The sequence below is a fragment of the Medicago sativa genome, chromosome 6, assembly GCF_051527215.1.
Source record: "Medicago sativa cultivar Bolivia chromosome 6, Bolivia_mono, whole genome shotgun sequence".
Classification (NCBI taxonomy): Eukaryota; Viridiplantae; Streptophyta; class Magnoliopsida; order Fabales; family Fabaceae; genus Medicago; species Medicago sativa.
The window spans coordinates 88,403,232-88,430,392 of record NC_140754.1 but is presented as its reverse complement, the minus strand read 5'-3'; the positions used below and the strand labels follow the sequence as shown (position 1 = coordinate 88,430,392).

The window sequence follows — 27,161 nt, the reverse complement described above, 5'->3', positions numbered from 1 at the left end:
GTGCTATATACTCTCTCACTCACGTAAGATAATAGTGGACACAATTTTTGACACAAAAACAACACCATGTACAAAATAGTAATTTTTGTCCTAACCACCACCACCATCCTGGAGGTTGTAAACTGATTCCACCAAATTCACCATTCTTATGCAAAGCTAGGAACAAATCCAACATTCATTTACACTGTCAGTGTTTAGAAATGGCATTCACAATCGTTGCAACCAAGCTCACTATGAGGATGTTATCATCACTGTTAAGGTACGCAACTCCCAATTCGTTTCTTCTTCATCGTCGATTACACATTCAGCCTCTTCCTTCGTTCATTGACAATGTTGATGATGCTCTTTCCTCATTCAATCGCATTCTCAACATCAACCCTACCCCACCCATCTTCGAATTCGGTAAAATTCTATCTTCCCTTGTTAAGATGAATCATTTCCACACCGCTATTTCATTCTCTCAACAAATGGAACTCAAAGGAATTCAACCTAACATTGTTACATTAAACATCTTGATTAATTCTTTCTGCCATCTCAATCAAATCAATTTCGCATTTTCTATATTCGGTAAGATTCTCAAGTTAGGTTACAAGGCTGATACTGTAACGTTAACTACACTTATGAAAGGTCTTTGTCTTAATGGCGAGGTTAGGAAAGCCATTTACTTTCATGATCATGTTATAGCAAAGGGATTTCATCTTAATCATGTTAGTTATGGGACATTGATAAACGGGTTATGTAAATCCGGAGAAACAAGAGCTGCCCTACAGTTGCTTAGAAAGATTGAAGGGTTATTAGTGGTTAAACCTGATGTGATAATGTACACTGCAATCATTGATAGTTTGTGCAAGGATAAATTTGTCACTGACGCCCTTTTACTATATTCTGAAATGACTGTCAAGAAAATTTATCCTAATGTTGTCACTTATAGTACTCTAATATATGGTCTTTTCATTGTTGGTAAAATGAACGAAGCAGTTGATTTGTTAAATGAAATGTCGTTGAAAAATATCAGTCCGAATGTTCTTACTTATACCACATTGGTCGATGGTTTATGTAAAGAAGGAGAGGTGAAAAAAGCTACAAGTGTGTTACCTGTTATGATAAAACAAGGTGTGGAACCTAATGTTGTTACTTATACTTCTTTGATGGATGGGTATTTCTTGGTGAAAGAAGTCAACAAGGCCAAACATGTATTCAACACTCTTTCTCTTAATGTTCATAGCTACAGTGTTATGATTAACGGATTATGTAAGAATAAAATGGTGGATGAAGCCGTAAATCTCTTCAAAGAAATGCATTCCAAAAATGTGTTTCCTGACACTGTAACATACAATTCCCTTATTGATGGACTTTGCAAATCAGGGAGAATATCTGATGTTTGGGATCTTATAGAAGAGATGCATGATAGAGGTCAATCTGCTAATGTGATCACTTACACTACTTTATTGGATTCTTTGTGCAAAAACCATCAGGTTGACAGGGCAATTGCATTATTGAAAAAGATGAAAGACGAAGGAATTCAGCCAAATATGTGTACATACACTATACTTGTTGATGGACTATGCAAAAATGGAAGACTTAAGGATGCACAAAGGGTTTATCAGGATCTTTTATTTAAGGGCCACCCTCTAAATATTAGAATGTATTCTGTGATGATTAATGGGCTTTGTAAAGAAGGGTTTTTTGATGAAGCATTGTCCTTACTCTCAAAAATGGAAGACAACGGGTGCACTCCTAATGGTGTAACTTATGAAATTATCATTCGTGCTTTGTTTGAAAGCAATAGAAATGATAATGCGGTGAAACTTCTTCGTGAAATGATTGCTAGAGGTCTACTCTAAGAGTAAAACTAGGTAAGATGTTTTCTAGTTACAAATTGTTATTATGAATTCTAAAACAACAATCCAGTATTTATTTGCTTTTACTGCCACTTAAAAAGGAAATTGGACTTCTCAGCAAGCTATCTACAGCTGAAGTCATGTGTTGTAAGGTTCATATTGAAAAAATAAATCATAACAAAAATACCTCACCAATGCTTTACCTTAGAATATGAAAAAATTGTACATGAATTCTTTCTCAATCTGCTGAGTCACTAATGCTTTTATTTGATTCTCTGTTTTATTAATGTGGTTCTTGCTTATAATCTAGTGGGGGATTTACTAGTTGCTTGAGATTCTTAGGCCAAACTAACATAGATGCACAAAAAGTTGGTTTGAGACATCTTCATGATTTCTCTTTTGTTGCAGATTCTTCTATTATTCTCTCTTGTGATCACAGAACAATATTGTTTACATGTTGTTCATTCTTGTTCTTGCCAATTCCCAAGTTTGCTAAATTTCTAGTTTTATAAGTTATATAACTTCAATGTATATACAACTTATGCTAGTCAAAGTAATCCTCCATAATTGTTGGTCTCACCTCTTGTGTTAAGGCTCTGGTTAGCTTAAAATCAAGTAAATTAGTTGGTAGTTCGGCTTCTAAATCTAGTCAACGTATAGAGGTTTGATTAATGAATTAAATACATTTTTCTTACTTCATTTGCATTTTTAACCCTCCTAGTTTAAAAAATCTAAATTCCGTTCAACAGCTTTTGATTATCTTTATATTTGATTGCAAAAGCAGCTATATCGTTCTTTCCAATTGCATAACAAACCGACTTCTGATCGTCAAGACTCTAATCTATTTTAAGTATAATAATAAAATGTCTGAAGCTACTCTATAAAACTACAATTATGCGTATAATTTTATTTGAAAATGCAGTTGCATGTTTATGCCTCCCGATTTCTGTTAACTGAATTCGTTATGAGTGTTTATCATTCTGTTTGATTGGAAAAGCAGCTAAGAGGTTTAGTACAAACTGTTATATCATTGGTTTCAAATGATGAGTTTGAGAAAAAGCCAGATTCTTATAGCATTTGAGTGTGATTTCTTAAGCTAGAAAAATGTGTTGATTGCCAGATTTTGTCTAACTGATCAATATGGCTTGTGTGAAAAAGATTTTGAAAACAATCATCAAAGAGAAATGCCATGAATATGATTGAATGTGCTTGTTGGTTGTATGGATGAATTCTTAGCTTGTTCCTGAATTTGATGGTAAACCTGTATTTGATTTTACACCAGGGAATTATTGAAGGTTTACTAGTGATTGGTTTTGCTTCGATATTTTATGGATATAGATATCAGTCTCTAATACTAAAGTCATTCATGTGCGTGTCTGTCATTTACTTAAGGGCCTAATATATGGTGCATAAATCTAACGACTAATGATATCAACTTATTGATTATAAGCTTCTATTTTAAGGTTTTACGATCTTGGTTTTTCGATCGCACCCTGCTGCATTCACATGAAACATCTTAAACTATAAGAATTATTCATTTAAATTTCGTGGCCAATTGTTGGCTTCCTCCTTTTGCAGTAGCCAGCCGCGACAACTTCAGTTTAAAAATTCACTAGCCTGTATATCAATGCCAACATTCTTTCCAGTTAAACTCAGGAGCTGCAGGAGGTGTAGTAGACAGGATAAGGCACTGGCAAGCTGGTTGCAATTTGCACAGAGAAAAAACCTGAGTTGAAGTGAATCCAATTGGTGTTGTTAATGATATAAAGGCTTCTGATTTTGGATTGAATTTGTCCAGAATTTGTGTTGTGAGATGGTTACAAGTCCAAATACTATTTTGGAAAAGATCTTACCACATCTCAGTTAACATAAGGATCCAAGGAACGTAGAGGGCATCATACCAAAAGAAAGAAATTACCAAATCTCAGTTAACTCATTTGTTGGATTAGATGAATCTTCCAAATTGCGTGTGGATGATACCTTTGTTCAATTAAATAATTGAATTTTTTAAATCACTATTCTTTTACTTAAAGTATATGAAGTTTTAGTGTTGCCTTTTTTTTTTTTTTTACAAAAACAAAACAATATTCATTCATTTAAATTCATAGAGTACATCATTCAAGATCGCTAAAAACATAAAGAATGAATCCGCAAACAAACTCACAATATTCAAATATTCATGTCTCCGGATGTGCAACATTGACGAGCAAATCATTGATTGAATACCAGATTTTTCAATTTGAACCAACTAAACACCGCAACAAGACGGAAAATAAAACAACGCCACACAAGATGATGAACAACTTAGCGCCCCACTTAGACGACGAAATCACGAAGAAAAACCTAGATCTATGTGAAAAATCACTTATTTAGATTGAAATATATAGAAAAAGATAAAGAGGGGCGATTTTGAGTCAAAAATTGACCCAACACCACCCGAAAATTGAAGAAATCAAATAAAAAAAAAAATTAAGGCCGACTTGTTGGAAAGTTTAGTGTTAACTTTTTTCTTCCAACTTTATCCTTCGCTATTTTTTTTTATTTTGTGGGTCTTGTTAACGAGTGCCCATGAGACACTTTTAAGTATTATAAAATAAGCAAATATGCTTTAAAAAAAAGTTAAATATTTCGATTATCAATGCATTGATTACACATATTTTCATAAATAATTACCTAAAGAGTGTCCCGGGACATTCGTTAACATTTCCCTTATTTTATTTTATCATTTTTTTTACCATTTTTAACAGGGTCTTCTTTTATTTATTTTATCATTTTTTTTACCATTTTTAACAGGGTCTTCTTTTATTTTTTGTCTTGACACTAATATCAGTTATAATAGGAATAACCGGTCTCTCACAACGTTATGAATCCAAGTTAAGAGAGACGGTCACATTTATTGTTGACAATGCCTCAAATATGATTACATCCCATGATAAACCTACAAAAGTTAAATAATCATATTTTTACAACAATAAACGATATTCATTCATTCAAATTGATAGAGTACATCGATGTAATACAAATCGAAAGTCGCTAAAAACAAAAAAGATGAATCTACGTACAAACTCACAACATCCATGTTAATAGTATAAACCGGCGTCCTCGTGAGCTTAGCTCAGTTGGTAGGACAAATGCATAATATATGCAAGGTCCGAGGTTCATTCCCTGACCACCACAAAAAAAGAGAGCATAAAACGGCAAAGTATCTATGCCTACAAATATGATTATATTCAAGTTTCCGGAATACTCATGTCTCCGGAATCTGCAACCTTGACGACGCAAAAGTCATTGATCGGATCTGCACTTGTTCAAAGCTAATCTTCCAACCTGAAGACGGTAAATCAAAAATACACCGCACAAAAACGGGAAATAAAAAAAAAACTGAGTCACAACGAAATCACAAAAACAAACGGAAGAAAACTGAAAATATGTGGAAATCACTTATTTAATTAGGATATAAGGAAAAACAACTCGGAGGGGTATTTTGGGTCAAAATCGGCCCTAAATCACCCCTCTTCGATAGACTAGAAGACGAAAGGGCTGACGGCTAGGGTTTGAGAAGGAGAGAAAGAGAACAACTTCAATTATTTATCCCACACAAACATCATATTATCAATGAAGTTGAGTCTTGTTGAATGTGCTAGTGTCATGTCACTTGATGAATCAAAGTCTGAATTTTAACAAGTAGAGATGCTCACATTTTTTTGTGTGCGAGGGTTGCTTGAAAATACTTACATGAAATTAAAACTCATTTTTTTACTCAAAAAGAAAATTTAAAACTTTATGTCAAAAAAAAAAGAAAATTTAAAACTATGTCAAAAAAATTAATTAGAACTTGTTATTAATTTGTACAAAACAAAAAGCACGTTATTAATTTTCATTTTTTGTAGATAGACGAAATGATAATAATCATTAAAAGCTCAGGTACAAATGAATGAGTTGGATTGAAAACTAGGTCATAAAGTCCGTTGTAGCTAGTATTTTTGTCATTTGAAATAAATTTTATGGATTTTTTTATCGAGTAAACCACCAAATTTGTTTCTGACTTTGTAGAGCATTTTGAAACAAGTCCCTAACTTTATTAATACTAGCGAAAAGACAAGCATTCATGTGTCCGTCTTTCCGCTTTTCTACCGCGCTAAAATTTGAAAATTATGAACTATGTCTTTTTTTTTTTGAAATTTTGATTTTGATTAAAACTAAAAATATAAATGTTTGTTGCTTTCTAGTTATAACAAACCAAATTAAACATGATTATCTATGTCAATAACACCAACAATATAACAAAAAAATATAATCTAAAAAAAAAATCTTTTTTTTATGACACCAACAACAATCTTTATTATAGTTAAAGTTGTTTAAGGGTATATTCGGGGTAATAAAAAAGTAAGGATAAATACTCATTTAGTTTGTTACACTTTTTAAATGATAAAGGAAAAAAAATTAAACATATATATTCATAACGTGTTTGTTATATTTTATTTAATATTTAAAATGATTGAAGAAGTTAACACAGCTAGATAGAGCCCGTTCTAGAGAGAGGTTCTCTACATTCTCTCTAGAAATTCTCCACCGCCTTAACAGAAACAACCAACCCCGATCTCCTTTCCCTTCTCCCTTTCATCCAAACCTTCATTCCAATTTCATAGGCAAAAACAAAAACCAACGAAATTCACATAAAGGTAGAAACATGAATGTTTGTACAACTTAAAATATTAAAGTTAATTGTTAATTAGTTGTGTTTAATATCTTTTAAGACAAGGATAAAATAAAATATATATGAATTTTCAAGTTGCGTTTTGCACATAATTGCAAAACTTGAGAAGGGTATTTATTCGTAGGGAACTTCTACGGTACACCCGCAAATTAAGGTGTACCGGTACTCCTACTTCAAAAATCTTTAAATTAACTATTATTTTTATGGAATAAAAAGCTATTTATTGATATTTATATTTTAGAAAATGTCATTTCATAAGAAAAAACATCATTTCATTGTTTATAAAAATCATACTAATTATTTTACATTTTATTGTAAAAAATAATCAAAATTCTCTATCATGAGTACTAAAAATTCAGAAAAATTAAATTTTATTTCGTTGACGGTTTTGGTAAATAAGATTTAATTATTATAATTATAGGTGATAGAAAACAATGTTTCTCTTAAAAAAATAACACATTTAACTATTAATTTATTGATTTGGTGTACCAATACACTCAAATCTTTAGGTGTACCATAGAATTTGCCTTATTCGTAAATGTAAAAAAATTGAAAAAAATTATCACATGTGACGTGGCATATGACACGTCAGACATGTAGCAGTGTCATGTAGTCATAAACCTTTTTAAAACATTCATAAAGTCATAGTCAAAGGTTCGGGTATCAAAAGGGAAGGTGGTACTGATTCTACCAAATTCACCAACTAAAACCAACATACATTGATTTACACTGTCGGTGTTTAGCATTCACAATCGTTGCAACCAAACTCACTATGTGACAAAGTTATCATCAATGTTAAGGTACGCAACTCTCTATCTTCCCACTCCCAATTCGTTTCTTCATCGTCGATTACACATTCAGCCTCTTCCTTCATTCATTGACAATGTTGATGATGCTGTTTCATCATTCAATCGTATTCTCCATATCAACAACCCTACCCCACCCATCTTCGAATTTAACAAGATTTTATCTTCTCTTGCTAAGTTGAATCATTTCAACATTGCTATTTCATTTTCGAAACAAATGGAACTTAAACCAATTCAACCTGACATTTTTACTTTAAGCATCTTGATTAATTGTTTTTGCCATCTGGGTCAAATCAATTTTGCATTTTCTATATTGGGTAAGATTCTTAAGCTAGGTTACGAGCCGAATACTGTAACTTTAACTACATTTATCAAAGGTCTTTGCCTTAATGGCGAGGTTAGGAAAGCCCTTTACTTTCATCACGATGTGAGAGCAAAGGGATTTCATCTTAATCATGTTAGTTATGGGACATTGATCAACGGGTTCTGTAAATCCGGAGAAACAACAGCTGCCCTACGGTTACTTAGAAAGATTGAAGGGTTGTTATTGGTTAGACCTGATGTGATAATGTACACTGCAATCATTGATCGTTTGTGTAAAGATAAACTCGTAAGTGATGCCTATGATTTATATTCTGAAATGACTGTTAAGAAAATTTATCCTGATGTCGTCACTTTCAATAGTTTAATCTATGGATTTTGCATTGTGGGTCAATTCAAAGAAGCAGTTGGTTTGTTCAATGAAATGATACTCAAAAACATCAGTCCGAATGTTCTTACTTTCACCACATTGGTCGATGGTTTATGTAAGGAAGGAGAGGTGAAAAGAGCTAGAAATGTGTTAGCTATTATGATAAAGCAAGGCGTGGAGCCCAATGTTGTTACTTATAGTTCTTTAATAGATGGATGTTTCTTGGTTAAAGAAGTGAACAGAGCCACATATGTATTCAACACTATTTCTCGAAGGGGAGTGACTCCTGATGTTCAAAGCTATAGTGTTATGATTAACGGATTTTGTAAGAATAAAATGGTGGATGAAGCCGTAAATCTCTTCAAAGAAATGCATTCAAAAAATATGGTTCCTGACACTGTAGCATACAATTCCCTAATTGATGGACTTTGCAAATCAGGGAGAATATCTGATGCTTGGGATTTTATTGATGAGAATGGCATCAATAACCATCAGGTTATTAGATGGATTGTGCAAAAACCATCAGGTTGACAAGGCAATCACATTGTTAACAAATATCAAGAACCGAGGAATTCAGCCAAATATGTATACATACACTATACTTGTTGATGGACTATGCAAAAATGGAAGACTTAAGGATGCATGTCATACCCCAATTTTTGACCTAAGATACCACTGACACGCGTCGCTTAACCCTGATCGATCTCTAATTTTCCGGTCAAAAATTCGACAGAGAGGTATTTTAAAATACCTCATATTTCGTTCCGAGTCGGACCCTCTTTTTTTTATTTAGTCGTTATTTCCATCTTTTATCTTGTTTTTTTGGTTACATCTTTTATCTTGTTTAAAATAATTTGATTTTTAATTTAATTAGTCTTTTTTTATTTTAATTAGTCATTCATTTTTTTTATTAATTATTTCTTTTTTTAGATAGGTCCAAAAGTCTGTATAATCATTTTTATTTCATTTTCATATTTCATCATTTCTATTATTATTTTTTTATTATTTATTCATAAAAGTCCAAAAAGCAGTCCAAATTCATGAACCACAGTGTCACGCGCCTCTGTGTCGCAAACTCAGGAACAAGGCACTCCAATTCGGTTTCTTCCTCCCCAATTCAAGCAATGCTCTGTTGCGCATCTGTTCACATTTTCAGCAGAATCCTAATACTATAAATAACACCTGCAAATGAACACACAGGGGGGACCGAAAGTTTTCACAGCCAATTGTTAGCCGAACCTGCAATCTCAAATCACGTAACCAAACATCATTCAAAACCCATTTACAAGCCCATACCACAGCCATGAATCATTAACACAGTAACCTAACAAATCCCAATCGGCCAACACCTTTAAACTCGAATTCAAACCCTCAAAGACCTTAAACCGATCATAAACTCAACAGCACAAAATCAATTACAAACCCATTACAATCAGCCGCACATCATCATCGACACCAAAACCCACAGGGCCAATCGCACACAGAAATTCGCAAGCCTGCACCACGACACAGTCGCGATTCAACAGAAGAAGGAAAGAGACTCGACGCACACAACCAGACACCAACATATCGCACAACACAACTCAACTCACACCAATTTTCACGCACGCACACGCACAGACGGGCACACGCACAGAGGGGAGTAGGGGAGTAGAAGGTGACGAGTCCGTACAACAACAACACAACCAGGACAGCCACAACACTTGAAAACGGCATAGATCCGGAAACAACAAGGTAGTTTGCTTTCTTTTCTCTTTCGATTCGATTGTTTTTAGATTTAGGGTGTTGGGATACAATTGTGGGGATTTTGGTTTGAGAATATGTAGAGGAGAAGGAAATGGTGAGAAAGAACAAAAATTAAAAGGGGTTGGTGTTAGTGTTCCCGGCGGTGGCGCCGCCGTCTGCAACGGCCGGCCCACCGCCGTAATTCAATCGGCGAGCAGGAGAGGAAACAGAGAAAGAAGAAGGTCTGTAAGATAGAGAGAGTAGGAAAAAAAAACAGAACAAAAAATCAAAAAAACTATTTGAGGGCGGCGGCGCCGCCGTCAATGACGGCTAACCGCCGCGTCGGAGCCGTCTCCGACCACCCCCACCGCCGTGAGTCCGCCGGATTCTGGGTAGGAAATGAAGAACACCACCGTGTTCTTGCTTAGAGAGAGAAGAGAGAGCTTTTCTGTGTGGTGATTATAGAGAGAGAAAGATGGATACAAAATGAAAGAAAAGCCTTACCACATCCTATTTATAAGCCCCATGAATCCAGTGTTTGAAAGTGCACGCCCTTAGCGCGTACTCACGCGCTCCAGGCCTTTGATTTTCAATCAAACGGCTCTGATTGAACCCATGACCCATGCAAACCGACCCAGGAGGCCCATGTGCGCGCCCCTGTTTCCTTTAGGGCCCAATTCCACGTTTTCATTCTGCACACCCCCCTGATTCCTGTTAATACCCCCCCCTGACTGTAATTGTTATTTCTTTTTGCGCATTTCTTCACATTTTATTTTCGTATTCTTCTTTGGTAAGTTTAGGACTCATATGCTGCATTTTATTGTCATTCATGCATATTTATTCGACCATTATTACTCATGCATTTTTTTTTAGTCTAGCTTATCATGCATTTTAATTTATTTTATGTTATTGCACGAAATTAGAATGTATAAATAGGCCTTCATGTAATTTATTTATTTCTTTATTGCACATAATTTAGAATGTAAAAAAATAGGTTCAAATGTAATTTATTTATTTTCCTCGCAGACCGTAGAATGTAACTAGGCTTTTTTGTAATAGTTTAGGTGCATGTGTGCGTGCGTGTGGGTATGCCTCTATATCTCTTGCTAGATTAGGTTAATGGTCCTTGTGGTGGTCCAACACTACTATAAGGCACCTACGTGTTTATATTTTATGCTCCGTTAGTTTATCATTCAAAAAACAACAAAACCCACACAAAAATATTTTTTAAAATAAACCTTGATCTTAAATCAAGTGACGTCTTTTTTTATTTTTCTTTTCTTAATCAAACTTCAATCAAATTAATCTTACTTCAAGTCCATTTTCTTTAATATTAAAAAACACAAACAAATACTCATTTGCCACTTTGGCTTTCTTTCATTTTAAAACCTTTTTCAAAACATTAAAAAACACTCAACCAATCAAACGTCAGTTTTTTTTAACCCCGAACTACGAGGTTTTGATCCCTCACGGGTACGTAGGCAGAGGACACTCGTCCTTCCAAATCAATAAAATGTAGATAATTAGGTCCTCCTTTTTTTTAATCACTTAAAATTCTTTTTTTTTTCAAAATAAGCAAGTTATAGCACATTATTTAAATAAAACTAAAAGGTTACCGTAGAGTACTACGGACATAAAGGGTGCTAACACCTTCCCTTTATGTAACCAACCCCCGGACCCCCAATTTAAATAAATTTTTTCAAAGTCGTGAAATAATTAGTGAGTCAATAAGCTAATCAAATAGCATTGATCTCCGAAAAATGACGCGACAGTAATGGCGACTTCACTGGGGAACTACCTAAGAGGGTTGAGCCTAACTTGGTCTTATTTAATTTTTGTTCTATAACTTGCTTAAAAAATCAAAAAAATAAAAGATGGAAATACGTGTATATTTGTTCATCCTTCTTCTTTCTTCATTTCTTTACGAGAGTGGTGAGATAAGTCCTACACCCGGACTTGAGAGAAATTTAAGATAGGACGGTGGTATAATCATAGTGCCTTGCCAAGAGTGAATTTTGGTTTGTGACACATGTGATAACCCCACTCAACTGAGGGATCTTGGAAGTATACTATGTTGGCATGAGTATTCGTGTTGGCATGTTATTTTCAGGTGACTGTCGAAAGTTGAGGACCTTTAGTTACCTTTAACCCCTCTTGGCCTTTTAGGACGTGGTGCGGTGGCTAATCATGAGTAATCTTGGTTTAGTTGATACGCGATACCACACTCAGACGAGACTTTCTTACGAATATTATTGGAACGGAAGTATTTCCGTAACCTGATGGTGTTCGGAAGTGGTTGATAACTCTGGGAACTTGGTAGAACCCGTGATACAGGTACATTTGAAAACCATAGTCCTCACCAATGGCGTTTTTACCCTTGACTCCATCATTATGGGCCTAACCTCACTATGTTTTCACCGTTTGTGTAGCATATTCATGCATACATGCATTCATTCATACATAACTGTTTTTTCTCATCAAAATATCGAAGGACTAAAAACAAGTTTTTTGTAAACATCGAAGATATGAATCCTGCAACAAGAAGCACTAGGAAGTACTATTTCCGGGACCCGGATTTGTCAGACATAAGGAAGCTAGGAAGAAGGGTGACTAACCCGGGAGATTTTCAAGACCGCCATGGAAAACTACTTAATCTCCTCGAGACGAAGGTTATCCAAGGGATCCTCGATACTTTGGTCCAATTTTACGACCATTATTGCCATTGTTTCACTTTCCTCGACTACCAACTTGTCCCTACCCTTGAGGAATATTCCTACTTAATCGGTCTACCGGTGTCTGACGAAGAACCCTTCAACGGCCTGGAGCCCGCTCCTAAGCCCGAAACCATTGCAAAAGCCCTTCACCTTGAACCATCCATTATAACAGCTAAACTTACCACCAAAGGAGGCCTTCTAGGTTTACCCGCCAAATTCCTCTTTGAAAAAGCCACCGCCTTTGCCGATATGGGTAGTATTAATGCCTTTGAATCTGTCCTTGCCCTACTCATATATGGTCTTATGCTCTTCCCAGATGTCTCCGACTTTGTTAACATTAATGCCATCAAAATCTTCCTAGCCAAAAATCCCGTCCCCACATTGCTTGCCGACACATACCACTCCATCCATGAGCGAACCAAAAAAGGGCAAGGAACTATACTTTGTTGTGTACCCTTGCTATACAAATGGTTTACCTTACATTTACCCGGTCACATCAAAACCAATCCAGAAAATACCCGTTGGTCACAAAAAATCATGTCCCTCGCTCCATCTGATATAGTTTGGTACAACCGAGATTACGACACCGGAACCATCATTGACAGTTGTGGAGATTTCGCCAATGTACCTCTTCTCGGTATATGTGGGGGAATTAGCTATAACCCTATCCTCGCTAGGCGTCAGTTTGGGTACCCAATGGAGAAACCAAAGAACATCACGCTGGACGAGATATTTTACCTCAACCAAAAAGATAGCAAAGGCATGAGGGGAAGGTTCATAAAAGCTTGGCGCGCAATTCATAAGAGAGAAAAGGGCCAATTGGGAAGGAGGTCAGGTTTGGTCTACGAATCTTACACTAAGTGGGTCATTGATAGAGCTGCAAAAAATGGGATACCTTACCCACTACAGAGGCTCCCATCTTCAACTACCCCGTCTCCATCCCTACCCATGACCCCTAAGACCAAAGAGGAAGCCCAGTATTTGTTGACTGAGATGACACGAGAAAAGGATACCTGGAGGATAAGATATATAGAGGCCGAGAACGAGATTGGGACTCTAAAGGGACAAGTAGAACAGAAAGATCGCGAGCTTTGCAAGATGAGGCAACAGTTAATTGAGAATGAGGATCTACTCCGAAAGAAGGACAGACTGCTTGGAAAGCATATCACTAAGAAGCAGCGCATGGATTACATGGATTTGTTTGATGGGGCACACTCAGATTTCGAAGAGTAGTCTACTATAGGAGTTCAAGAGTTTCCTAGTTGTTTCACCACTTTATGTTATTTCCTAGCTTTTTGTGATGTACTTTGGAGTCTCTCCCTTGGCTCAGTTTTGTTAAAAGGGAATTATCTTGTAGTACTTTAATTAGTCAATAAATTTTTCAATTATGATGTTTACAAATTTGCTTTTATAAGTCCTTCGATAAAAAAAAAAAAAAAAGTGTCTATTTTTGATTAAGCATCATGCATCATTTTGCATTTCATAGTCTCAATTCTGAGTCTCACAAATATTTCTTTTCCATAAAAAGGGTCAATCTGTTTCAAAAGTGGTCCGACTGTCTTCGTCCAAGGCCAACTCGCACCTACGACACTCGTGCAAACAAAAAGGGAGAAGTGTGGACAAGAGATCACAACGCTCCAGGGCGAGTCAAAGAAGCCGCAGTTCCAGCAGGGGCACGAACGCCAACATCAACAACAGCCTCGACAACAGGCTCCAAAGATGCAGTTTGACCTAATCCCAATGACGTATGCGGAGCTGCTTACCATCTTGCTCATGAAGAACCTTGTCAAAGCTAGAAAGCCTCCTCGAGGGACCAACGAGTTGCCGGTTGGGTATCAACCTGACCTCTCATGTGCCTTTCATCAAGGAGCACCCGGCCATGACATTGAACATTGTCTCTCTTTGAAGATTGAAGTCCAGAAGCTGATTGAAGCCAATATATTGCTCTTCGAAGATTGAATTCGTACTTGCAAGCCACATTTGGGTCGTCTTTGATGTTCCTTCTACTACTTATCTGTTCAAATAATGCGTTGGTTTGTTTGTTTGCTGCTTTTCAAAAAAAAAAAAAAAAACCCTTTCGTTCTGCCCGAGACGAAAGTGAACTGGTGTAGGGCTTTTTGCTTTAAGCATTGTCATCATTAATAAAAAGGTCGTTTTGATCCCGACTTTGTTTTTTTATTTTGTGCCTTGTTCTGGAAAAATGGTAATACAAAAAAACCAAAAAATATAATCATTCTCAAATATCTGCATAATCATAACTTACACTTGTCAAAATCAATAATCAAATCATGCATTAATAAACCCGTTGAACACGTTAACCATGTACTCTCTTCCAACTTTGAGTTCCCTGTGTCCGATGCTGAATAAGAGAATGAAGAGACTCCCGAGGAGATCTTTCACATATTGGGGCATCTCAGCCATCGAAGCTGTCAAAAATCAAGAAGATTGTCCAAAAGACGACATTCACTTACAAAGACTGGCATGAGATGTTATCGTTACCTTACTTGGGTATCATGCTTCAGCACACACTTCAACAGGGGTAGCCCCCCCTCCTTCCCCAATATGCAACATGGAGGTTGTGCTTTCCGAGGAGGTCGAAGTCCCGTCGATAGGAGTTCTGCTAAAGTCCAAGTTTGATTGAATTTAAACGCATGACGACCTTGTACAAATATATCAAAAGAGGTTTGAAACAAGCTTCTAACAAAAAGGTTCGTCCCCATGAATTTCAAGAATGGAACTTTGTACTACTTTCCAACCAGACTCCAGGGGCAAGTGGATGCCTAACTATGAAGGTTCATGTGCAAAAACTTTTACAACTATGGATGGTGACAAACTCACACGTCCTATGAATGCCGGTGCAGTCAAGAAATACTCTGTCAAAAAATAAAAGCTCGATAAGTCGCGAACATAAAAAGGCGACTTAGGCAAAAATGAGCGTCTCGGTGGACTGAAAACCCGAAAGGGCAGTCCAGGCAAAAATTAGAGAAAAAATGATGGTTATCCTGATAGATTGAAAACCCGAAAAGGGCGATCTATGCAAAAGTTAAGGATCATGACAAGTAACTGCATCAGTCAGCACAGTCCACTTGGGGCATCCAGTCGTCAAAAGAACCTCCGATTCAAAGCATCTGCAAACCAAAGACTCAGAACTGGGGCATTCAAAGTTGTCAGGAAGTATAACAGTTATATGTGTTCAATGTACCTTCCCATATATTTACCATTTTCCAAATTTTTCAAAGATCCGTGGAGCCATGCCATTGGTAGGCCACCACTCAATTCATCAAATTTGAGCCTGTGCCCATTTATTTGGAACTCTCATTTATTCTATTTGCAAAATTTCTTCTATTTTTGACGGCAATACTTGAAGCAAAAATTTTCAAAATACAAAAACCCTTTTTTTACATCTTTTGAAAAGTGTGAACAACAAACGCCCTCTCTTTGAACTAGTGAGTAGTCGAAGCGTACATCGGCATCCGCCTCAAGAACGGCTACATTCCGGAAGAGAAACATGTCTAAACACGATGGAGGGGACCTCTGCTTCAAGCAAGATGCTTTCACAGTCAAAAAATATATACAAAAAAATAATACAAAAAAAAAATCAAATCAATGCTCGCTAAGTTGAAAACCTGAAAAGGCGGCTTAGGCAATAGAGAGCGTCCTGGTGGACTGAAAACCCGAAAGGGCGGTCCAGGCAAAAATTAGGGGCACAAAAAAGGAATATACTCCCGGTGGACTGAAAACCCGAAAGGGCGGTCCAGGCAAAAGTTAGGGATTTTCAAAAACCAAAAGAAAATATATACAAAAAAAAATGACTGTTGAAGCATGCCAGGGGAAAAGCACTCTGCGTCGGTTTACAAATGGCGACTTCTTCCAGGCTGTTGGTTAAACAATGGGCTTTCTCCCCAAGATTCATCAGTGGCTATTCATCAATTGCAACCTTGTGCCGGGTTTTACACCGTCAACGGCTTGATTTGTTCACAATAACATCATCTCCAAGGAAGTTTGCCGAGTGTTTGTACTGCGATGTCAGTCTGCCTCCCAACTTACCTGTCCTGTCTCGTTTCATCGAGTCGTCTGTCATATACAGTTCATACAATCATACAAGTTACATTCATACATCCATACAATCATACATTCATACAATCATACATAAATACTTTCACTTATTCATACATATCATATACGCAATATCAATTCATACATGGTTGCATCAGTCACCCAAAGTCTTGTTTGGTCGTGTCCTTTCGTCTCAAGCTGCTAGTCCTAAACAACGGACCGCTTGAGTTTACCTTTTTGTCCCGTTTCAAGCTGCCAGTCCCAAACAACGGACCGCTTGAGTTTATCTTGTTTCAAACTGCTAGTCCCAAACAACGGACCGTTTGAGTTTATCCTTTTTCAAGCTACCAGTCCTAAACAATGGACCGCTTGGGTTTGCTATTTTCTCTTGTTTCAAGCTGCCAGTCCCAAACAACGGACCGCTTGAGTTTATCTTGTTTCGAGCCGCCAGTCCCAAACAACGGACCGCTTGTGTTTATCTTCTTTCCAGCTGCCAGTCCTAAACAACGGACCGCTTGATTTTACTTTTTATATTGTTTCAAGCTGCCAGTCCCAAACAACGGACCGCTTGAGTTTGTCTTATTTCAAACTACTAGTCCCAAACAACGGACCGTTTGAGTTTATCCTTTTTCAAGCTGCCAGTCCTAAACAACGGACCGCTTGGGTTTTACTTTTTATATTGTTTCAAGCTGCCAGTCCCAAACAACGGACCGCTTGAGTTTGTCTTATTTCAAACTACTAGTCCCAAACAACGGACCGTTTGAGTTTATCCTTTTTCAAGCTGCCAGTCCTAAACAACGGACCGCTTGGGTTTGCCTTTTATCTTGTTTCAAGCTGCCAGTCCCAAACAACGGACCGCTTGTGTTTATCTTCTTTCAAGCTGCCAGTCCTAAACAACGGACCGCTTGGGTTTACCATTTATCCTGTTTCAAGCCACCAGTCCAAGACAACGGACCGCTTGCGTTTACTTTTCATCATGTTTCAGACGGTCAGTTCGAACCAATGAACAGTTTGAAATCACATTTTATCTCCTCGAAAGTGTCATCCCCAGCGTTAGCTGTTCGAGAGATGTCACTGGTCAATGTCAATTTCAATTTCAGAGGTGTCATCCTCAGCGTTAGCTGTTCCAGTGGTGTCACCGATCAATTTCTATTTCAATTTCAATTTCAAAAGTGTCATCCCCAGCGTTAGCTGTTCTAGAGATGTCACTGGTCAATTTCAATTTCAAGAGGTGTCATCCCCAGCGTTAGCTGTTCCAGTGGTGTCACCGATCAATTTCTATTTCAATTTCAATTTCAGAGGTGTCATCCCCAGCGTTAGCTGTTCCAGTGGTGTCACCGATCAATTTCTATTTCAATTTCAATTTCAGAGGTGTCATCCCCAGCGTTAGCTGTTCCAATGTCACTAATCAATTTCTATTTCAATTTCAATTTCAAAAGTGTCATCCCCAGCGTTAGCTGAGCCAGTGATAACACTAATCAATTTCAACTTCAATTTCAAGTTCAATGGTGTCGTCCCCAGTTTATCTGTTCTAGAGACGTCGCCAATCAATTTCAATTTCAAAAGTGTCATCCCCAGCGTTAGCTGTTCAAGAGATGTCGCTAAGAGTGTTGTCTTCATTAAGCTATCGTCCCAAACCAATATGGTAGTAGACAATCTTTTCCCCAGTAAAACCACATTCCCCCCTAGCAGAGCTGGATCCCTCTTCCTTCAACGAATTCGGGTATCCCGTCATTGTTTCTCGTCTCAGTCGAGTCAACTTTGTCGTCCTGCATTCATACAAGCATTTCACAAGCATTCATAGCATCTTAGGTCCAAAATTGGTGTACTTTGTATTTAAGTCTCTTCGCTCCGTTCGAATTAAAGATTCCATCTTCAAATCTCCGGACGAAGAAACTTAAATAGGGGCATCTGTCATACCCCAATTTTTGACCTAAGATACCACTGACACGCGTCGCTTAACCCTGATCGATCTCTAATTTTCCGGTCAAAAATTCGACAGAGAGGTATTTTAAAATACCTCATATTTCGTTCCGAGTCGGACCCTCTTTTTTTTATTTAGTCGTTATTTCCATCTTTTATCTTGTTTTTTTGGTTACATCTTTTATCTTGTTTAAAATAATTTGATTTTTAATTTAATTAGTCTTTTTTTATTTTAATTAGTCATTCATTTTTTTATTAATTATTTCTTTTTTTAGATAGGTCCAAAAGTCTGTATAATCATTTTTATTTCATTTTCATATTTCATCATTTCTATTATTATTTTTTTATTATTTATTCATAAAAGTCCAAAAAGCAGTCCAAATTCATGAACCACAGTGTCACGCGCCTCTGTGTCGCAAACTCAGGAACAAGGCACTCCAATTCGGTTTCTTCCTCCCCAATTCAAGCAATGCTCTGTTGCGCATCTGTTCACATTTTCAGCAGAATCCTAATACTATAAATAACACCTGCAAATGAACACACAGGGGGGACCGAAAGTTTTCACAGCCAATTGTTAGCCGAACCTGCAATCTCAAATCACGTAACCAAACATCATTCAAAACCCATTTACAAGCCCATACCACAGCCATGAATCATTAACACAGTAACCTAACAAATCCCAATCGGCCAACACCTTTAAACTCGAATTCAAACCCTCAAAGACCTTAAACCGATCATAAACTCAACAGCACAAAATCAATTACAAACCCATTACAATCAGCCGCACATCATCATCGACACCAAAACCCACAGGGCCAATCGCACACAGAAATTCGCAAGCCTGCACCACGACACAGTCGCGATTCAACAGAAGAAGGAAAGAGACTCGACGCACACAACCAGACACCAACATATCGCACAACACAACTCAACTCACACCAATTTTCACGCACGCACACGCACAGACGGGCACACGCACAGAGGGGAGTAGGGGAGTAGAAGGTGACGAGTCCGTACAACAACAACACAACCAGGACAGCCACAACACTTGAAAACGGCATAGATCCGGAAACAACAAGGTAGTTTGCTTTCTTTTCTCTTTCGATTCGATTGTTTTTAGATTTAGGGTGTTGGGATACAATTGTGGGGATTTTGGTTTGAGAATATGTAGAGGAGAAGGAAATGGTGAGAAAGAACAAAAATTAAAAGGGGTTGGTGTTAGTGTTCCCGGCGGTGGCGCCGCCGTCTGCAACGGCCGGCCCACCGCCGTAATTCAATCGGCGAGCAGGAGAGGAAACAGAGAAAGAAGAAGGTCTGTAAGATAGAGAGAGTAGGAAAAAAAAACAGAACAAAAAATCAAAAAAACTATTTGAGGGCGGCGGCGCCGCCGTCAATGACGGCTAACCGCCGCGTCGGAGCCGTCTCCGACCACCCCCACCGCCGTGAGTCCGCCGGATTCTGGGTAGGAAATGAAGAACACCACCGTGTTCTTGCTTAGAGAGAGAAGAGAGAGCTTTTCTGTGTGGTGATTATAGAGAGAGAAAGATGGATACAAAATGAAAGAAAAGCCTTACCACATCCTATTTATAAGCCCCATGAATCCAGTGTTTGAAAGTGCACGCCCTTAGCGCGTACTCACGCGCTCCAGGCCTTTGATTTTCAATCAAACGGCTCTGATTGAACCCATGACCCATGCAAACCGACCCAGGAGGCCCATGTGCGCGCCCCTGTTTCCTTTAGGGCCCAATTCCACGTTTTCATTCTGCACACCCCCCTGATTCCTGTTAATACCCCCCCCTGACTGTAATTGTTATTTCTTTTTGCGCATTTCTTCACATTTTATTTTCGTATTCTTCTTTGGTAAGTTTAGGACTCATATGCTGCATTTTATTGTCATTCATGCATATTTATTCGACCATTATTACTCATGCATTTTTTTTTAGTCTAGCTTATCATGCATTTTAATTTATTTTATGTTATTGCACGAAATTAGAATGTATAAATAGGCCTTCATGTAATTTATTTATTTCTTTATTGCACATAATTTAGAATGTAAAAAAATAGGTTCAAATGTAATTTATTTATTTTCCTCGCAGACCGTAGAATGTAACTAGGCTTTTTTGTAATAGTTTAGGTGCATGTGTGCGTGCGTGTGGGTATGCCTCTATATCTCTTGCTAGATTAGGTTAATGGTCCTTGTGGTGGTCCAACACTACTATAAGGCACCTACGTGTTTATATTTTATGCTCCGTTAGTTTATCATTCAAAAAACAACAAAACCCACACAAAAATATTTTTTAAAATAAACCTTGATCTTAAATCAAGTGACGTCTTTTTTTATTTTTCTTTTCTTAATCAAACTTCAATCAAATTAATCTTACTTCAAGTCCATTTTCTTTAATATTAAAAAACACAAACAAATACTCATTTGCCACTTTGGCTTTCTTTCATTTTAAAACCTTTTTCAAAACATTAAAAAACACTCAACCAATCAAACGTCAGTTTTTTTTAACCCCGAACTACGAGGTTTTGATCCCTCACGGGTACGTAGGCAGAGGACACTCGTCCTTCCAAATCAATAAAATGTAGATAATTAGGTCCTCCTTTTTTTTAATCACTTAAAATTCTTTTTTTTTTCAAAATAAGCAAGTTATAGCACATTATTTAAATAAAACTAAAAGGTTACCGTAGAGTACTACGGACATAAAGGGTGCTAACACCTTCCCTTTATGTAACCAACCCCCGGACCCCCAATTTAAATAAATTTTTTCAAAGTCGTGAAATAATTAGTGAGTCAATAAGCTAATCAAATAGCATTGATCTCCGAAAAATGACGCGACAATGCACAAAGGGTTTATCAGGATCTTCTATTTAAGGGTCACCCTCTAAATATTAGAATGTATACTGTGATGATTAATGGGCTTTGTAAAGAAGGGTTTTTTGATGAAGCATTGTCCTTACTCTCGACAATGGACGACAACGGTTGCATGCCTGATGCTGTAACTTACGAAACTCTTATCCGTGCTTTGTTCAAAAACAACAAGAATGATAAGGCGGTGAAGCTTCTTCATGAAATGATTGCTAGAGGTCTACTCTAAAGAGTAAAACTAGGTGAGATGCTTTCTAGTTACAATTTGTTATTATGAATTTTAAAACAACCATCCAATATTTATTTGCTTTTACTGCCACTTAAAATGGAAATTGGCTTCTACAGCAAGCTAACTACTGCTTTCTTTTTGGTAAAAGTCATGTGTTGTAAGGTTCATATTCATTACTCTTGTTTACATGTTTTTTACTCTTGTTGTTGCCAATTCCCAAGTTTGCTGAATTTCTAGTTTTATAAGTTATAACTTCAATGCATATACAATTAATATGAAATGTTAGAAAGCTGATTTATGTATGGCCATACATAAATCGGAAATGTATGCCCATACATTTCAATGATTTATCAGCGTATCATCCCAAAATACTACAAGAATACACCCATAGTTGAGATTAAACAAGCTTCATCTATCCGAGGTATGAATGTAGTAATACTGAGCATTCCATTCTATCCATTTCTCAAACTCAGTTTTCTCTTATGATTTCAGGCAGTGCTACTATTCTGCAATGGTTTTCAAATAATTTATTTCCTAAGCAAAATACTTGGTACAATTTTACCTTTTGTTCTGATTTTGGAACTTCTGTTATGCTAATTTGATTTTTTAATACTTTATATAGTACTTAATCTCCTAGCATTTGTTGCGAGCTTTAACATTTACAACAATGGCTTCTGTCGTCAGAGCATTTGGTTTTATGTATTAGTTTTACTATTTTTTGAATTTACTCTTGGTCTTGGTGCATGTATTGGTAGGACTTCTTACCTCATAAAACAATTATTAGTTTGGGTTTCATGATTCATTTATTATGTTTTGGCTGAGAATGGCATACTGTTGTATCTGTCCACTCTGAAGTTGATAGTGGCGTCCTGTAGAGGCCCTTAGATGCTATGTGAAACATCGCTGTGTTGCATTTTTGAGAAGTGGATTCAGGGCTGATACAGTGAAGAAAACACTCCACTGTCCATTGAATTTGTCTCAGTTGCATCTACACTTTTTTGCACATATGAACATGTACTTGATTGCCCTTGACTGGGTTTAAGCTGCAGTTGTATGGTGATAATCTCTCAACATGATATAATTACTCTTTGATGTCGTCTATCTCCTTTACTTCATTTCTTTGCTAATTTTCCTTCATTTAGCATAGGAAGCAGGATGTAGAACTCATGCATACATAATGTATATTATAATGTAAAGCATTATGTATACATGCCATAATTGAGCACTAATTTTGATACTTAAATGTGTGAAGGTGTTGTCGTCTTTGAATGTATCAAAATTACAAGTGTGTCTTTTGTTAGTAATTTAATGGACCAAATCGGCTAACAGAAGATACATTCAAGGATTAACTAACAGAAGACACATTCAAGGGTCAAGTTGATTAAAAACACATTTGTGGGAGGCGTTATATTTAAAATTACAAAAACATCCTCTAATGTGTATCTTGTTGATCAGTTTGTTCTTTAAATTTGTCTTCCGTTAATCAGTTTGGTTTTAAAATTTGTCTTTCGTTAATTTTTTTAGTGGTCAAATATGTTTTTTGTTAGTTAGTTTAGTCATGTTAAGGCACTCTGGTGCTTAAGTGAGTTTGTTTCTCAACTGTTTGCTAGGAGAAGTGGAATATGATGCATGCCTTTGGTTAGTATTGTGATTGTCTTATTTGGAGTTTGATTTGATGGGATTATGTATTGTCCTCTTGTGCTGAGTACCTTGGGGCTTAGGGCTGAGTATTTGCTTAGAACAAAGGTAGATATCCTCTCTTGTGAGGATATATGTCATCACTCTTGGATACAATTCCTGCACAATCATAAAAAGGATTCTGGTATGGGGAATTGGAGGCAACTAGGGTCTGACTCTTCTTCATGAGTTGAATTATGATTAAGCTTATATCATCTTTTTATGTATGCCATAATATGCAGGATTGAGAGGTATTTAATTAAAATGTTTATTTTCCCACCCTTCACGTTTGGTTCAGACTATATAATCTAAAATGTTGTAGGGCGTTTTTAACGTGTTTATACACATTTCGGATTATATAATCCGAAATGTTGCAGGGCACGCGAGAAATTAGTAGGGTGGGATAAGAAACTGTCATTTGATTAACATTTAGAAAATGTGTCTTCGATAGAGCCTGGGTATATGTATCGGAACCCGTAGCTGACCGGAATGACTTGTTTAACCTGTGGCCCAGGTGGGTTGGACTGTTTGAACCATGTGTTATGTGGTTTATGTTTTCGGAAAGTAAAAAGTTGTCTCAAAGGTATTAAAATGAAATGAAAAATAAATAGTGTGCAAATAATCAGCCTAAAATTTTGTTGTAAGTTTTCGAAAATGCTAAGCGCCATTTTAATGAGTTTAGTGGTTCGTACTAATCTGAAATAGAAGTGTATGTCTCCTAAACTAAACACGCTACCTGGGAAAAATGATAGATGGTACATTTTTTTTTTGGTACTAGATGGTATATAATAAATTTGATAATTAATGTTATACTGAAATATAAAGTCTCTATTTGGTGAGTTTTCCTTCTAAAAAAATTATAACTTTTTTCTTCTATCTATGGTATGTTTTGATGTTCTTTGTTTGGTACTTTGAAACATCGAATTTAGATGTATCTTGTTGAAAATTGATGAAGATTGGGCTCTGTTTGGATAAACAACTTAATTAAGTGTTTATAGTATAACTACTTACCATATACTATAAAAACAGCTTATAGTAGTTTATATAAAAACAGTTCGACTTTATATTATCTTTTGTTGTAGAAATAACCTATACATACACACTTATATAATAAACACTTATAAACTAAGCTGTGTGTCCAAACATTAATGTATGATGGTTGCTTTTTTAAGTGTTTGCTCAATGCTTTGGAGCTGTGTAGTTCATAGACCACTGGTACACTTAATGTCATAAATTCAAGTTATTAATAAACCTTAATGTTTCTAGAAATTAAGCACATGCAATGTCACTATCTTGGTACAACAGAATAACTTTAGGTTCTGTAGTTTAGATATGGAGAAGACAGTTGAGAGTTAAGTGTATTCACTTGTCACTTTTGCTAACTCTCTTTTAATAACTTTGGTTGCAAAATAATTTCATGGAAAGCATCACATTAAGTAGATATATGACTCAAATAAAATGGTCCTATATTTGTAAAACAAGATTTATTTGTTATGATTATGACAATAAAGTGTTATTAGTAAAATATTAAACCTACATAAACCTGGTCAATTTGGCTGTTCCTCTTCTTAGACTTCCCCAATCATAAATATGTTTCTTAACTTTTTTTTTGAAGGAAAATATGTTTCTTAACTTAGTAATTTAATTTTATAATCTTACATTATCATCTAAAAATTTATTTCTTAATGCAAGGTGTCACAAATGTTGTTTGTTGCATTTTAAGACATTATTCTAGGTTTCTGCCTCAACCAATAAAATAGATAAATAATTGCATTTTGTGAAGCACTCTTTTTTTTTTTTTTTTTGCAAATGTAAGTGGTTAATTTATTAGAGTGAGAGGGAGTTTATTAGCAGCAGAGGTCGTACTCTAAACCTTCTTAATACACCTTCGTCGTCCCAACCCGTACTAGCGGACTATACCTTTGGACACACATTTTGTCACACACTTAAACTTTGATTAGGTAGTGATCTAGTGTTTTAGCCTTGAAGTAGAGTTTTGAAGTTTTCTCTTTGAGTAAATGTTAAAGCAACCAAAATGTTTGTTACTTAAAAAGCTTTGATGCACCAAACCTCTTTTATGCTATCATCATTCATATTATATGCTACTTTTGTTTAATATTCTAAAATTGAAAGATTACTTCTAAGCAGCTTAACAAAAAGACTTCAAATTCAAGCAAAGAAGAAGACAGGACCACAAAGATTCACAACAAAGATTGTGAGCTAATGGGCTTGACATGGCTTCTGTCGAAGAATCAGGCAGCTTATATTCACACGGTTACTAACGTTCTTCGTGCTTTGTTGTTGAACAAAGATGGATATAAACCACAATCATGCACTCTAAATAGTGATGGAATGCCTCTAGCTGTTGATTCATCTGAGTTCTATGATCAATCTTCATCAACCAAACTCCAACGAACTTTGGCTCTTTCTTTGTTTGGTACAATGTATGCATGTTATTGTGTTATCCTCATGACTCTAATCAGAACAAAACGATATTGATCTCAAACATGTCATTTTGTAGATTTTATAATCCCTCTTTTGGGGTTAGGATTGCAATTTTATGTTGTTAGTAATTGAGATGGTGTAAGGGTAATTAATTGATATGAAAAAAAAATTCAAGCACATTGTCTTTTATTAATTGATCTGAAAAATATTAGTAGTATGAGTAGTATCTATTCTCATATTGATACGTGCAGGGTTTTGTTATGTGTATGTGCAGGGTTTTTCAGGTTTTGTTATGTGTATGTGCAGGGTCTCTTTTGTGGTTGTGCAGGTGTATCAGTAGTGAAAATGCACCGCTTGCTGTAGAATGCATTGTCATCTCATATTATCAATGAGAGGTGTATCGATCAGTGATCCTAGATCGTGTTTCTAATTGCTGCCAATTCTGTGGGTCTGTATGTATTCAAGCCATCAAGGTATCTGCCAAATGTTGATGGGATGAGAATGTCAACTATAAGAGATAGGTTCAAGGGGTGCTTTGGCGAAGTCAATTAAGAATGGGGGCATTGTTGCCACATCTTGGTATACTGGTGTCATTCATATGATTTGTCTAGTTTATGATGTTTTTAGTGGTTTTTTTTAATTGTTTTCATGCTTGGGATTTATTGTCTTCCATCACATGTCACAGATGAAAAAAGTGTGTTGTTGGCTTAGCAATATATAGTAAATTGTGAGAGAAAATAAAAAGAATAAATATGAGGATATGTTTTTTGACATTCATATTTGGTATAAATAGACAATGCTTTTGTTTATTATCATTTTATTTTTTAAATAAAGAAAGAAATGGTAAACAATAGCAAAGGTGTCTTGGTAAAATCTAAATTTTTATGGTCATATATACTTGTTGTCGCAAGATTAGTATTGACAATAGCGAAGCATTATGTGACCAACAACATTTTCGAACAAGTTGTAGCTAGGTGAAGGTGTTAGTGTGCTTCGAGTTATAGAAGAAGACCAAGAAGATTAGTAGGAACATTATTATAACTTGTATCCTTTCCTTCTAAAAATAGTAACACAATTATAGGTATGTTGCTTGTTGGATAAGTAACATAATTATAACTATGTTGCTTATTGCCTGTAATAGTTTTGCATGTTGCTTGTTGCTTACTAGATGAGTAACATAATTATAACTTTGTTTCTTATTGCTTGAAATAGTTTTTTCTTGTTACTGGTTAGATGGTAGCAGTCTTGCTGCTGTTTTTTTTGTGATATTCTTGCTGCTGTGTGATTATCCGACTTTGGTTCTGTTTTGTTGTTCAAACCGCTACCAACAAACTCTTCTTTCTTTTGAAATTTCATAGAACAACTGCAGTGAATATCCGGAAACAACCACTAAATACTCTTCCAGCCGTTATCATAGCAGTCGCAAAAAATGACTTCTGCAGAGGAAAAGAACTGCCACCAGTTGCAT

At 36.3% G+C, this 27,161-nt stretch overlaps 2 protein-coding genes, 1 long non-coding RNA gene and 1 pseudogene across 3 annotated transcripts; all 4 read left to right on the top strand.

The window, feature by feature from the left end:
• Positions 1–90: 90 nt before the first annotated feature.
• On the top strand, positions 91–3,861 carry LOC146917930 (uncharacterized). Its single transcript, XM_085719639.1, has 2 exons — positions 91–1,856; positions 3,420–3,861. The coding sequence occupies exon 1, from the start codon at positions 201–203 to the stop codon at positions 1,842–1,844; it is 1,644 nt and encodes a 547-aa protein (XP_085575765.1). The 5' UTR covers positions 91–200; the 3' UTR covers positions 1,845–1,856; positions 3,420–3,861.
• Positions 3,862–7,229: 3,368 nt separating this feature from the next.
• LOC146917929 (uncharacterized) lies at positions 7,230–8,734 on the top strand (annotated as a pseudogene).
• Positions 8,735–12,273: 3,539 nt separating this feature from the next.
• LOC146917928 (uncharacterized) lies at positions 12,274–13,895 on the top strand. Its single transcript, XM_085719640.1, has one exon. It carries the CDS (start codon positions 12,306–12,308, stop codon positions 13,725–13,727), a length of 1,422 nt encoding a protein of 473 aa, XP_085575766.1. The 5' UTR covers positions 12,274–12,305; the 3' UTR covers positions 13,728–13,895.
• A 7,425-nt stretch (positions 13,896–21,320) lies between these two features.
• On the top strand, positions 21,321–26,470 carry LOC146917927 (uncharacterized). The gene is made up of 2 exons (XR_015015922.1): positions 21,321–21,584; positions 22,064–26,470. It is a non-coding gene; the product is annotated as an uncharacterized LOC146917927 (long non-coding RNA).
• Positions 26,471–27,161: the final 691 nt, after the last annotated feature.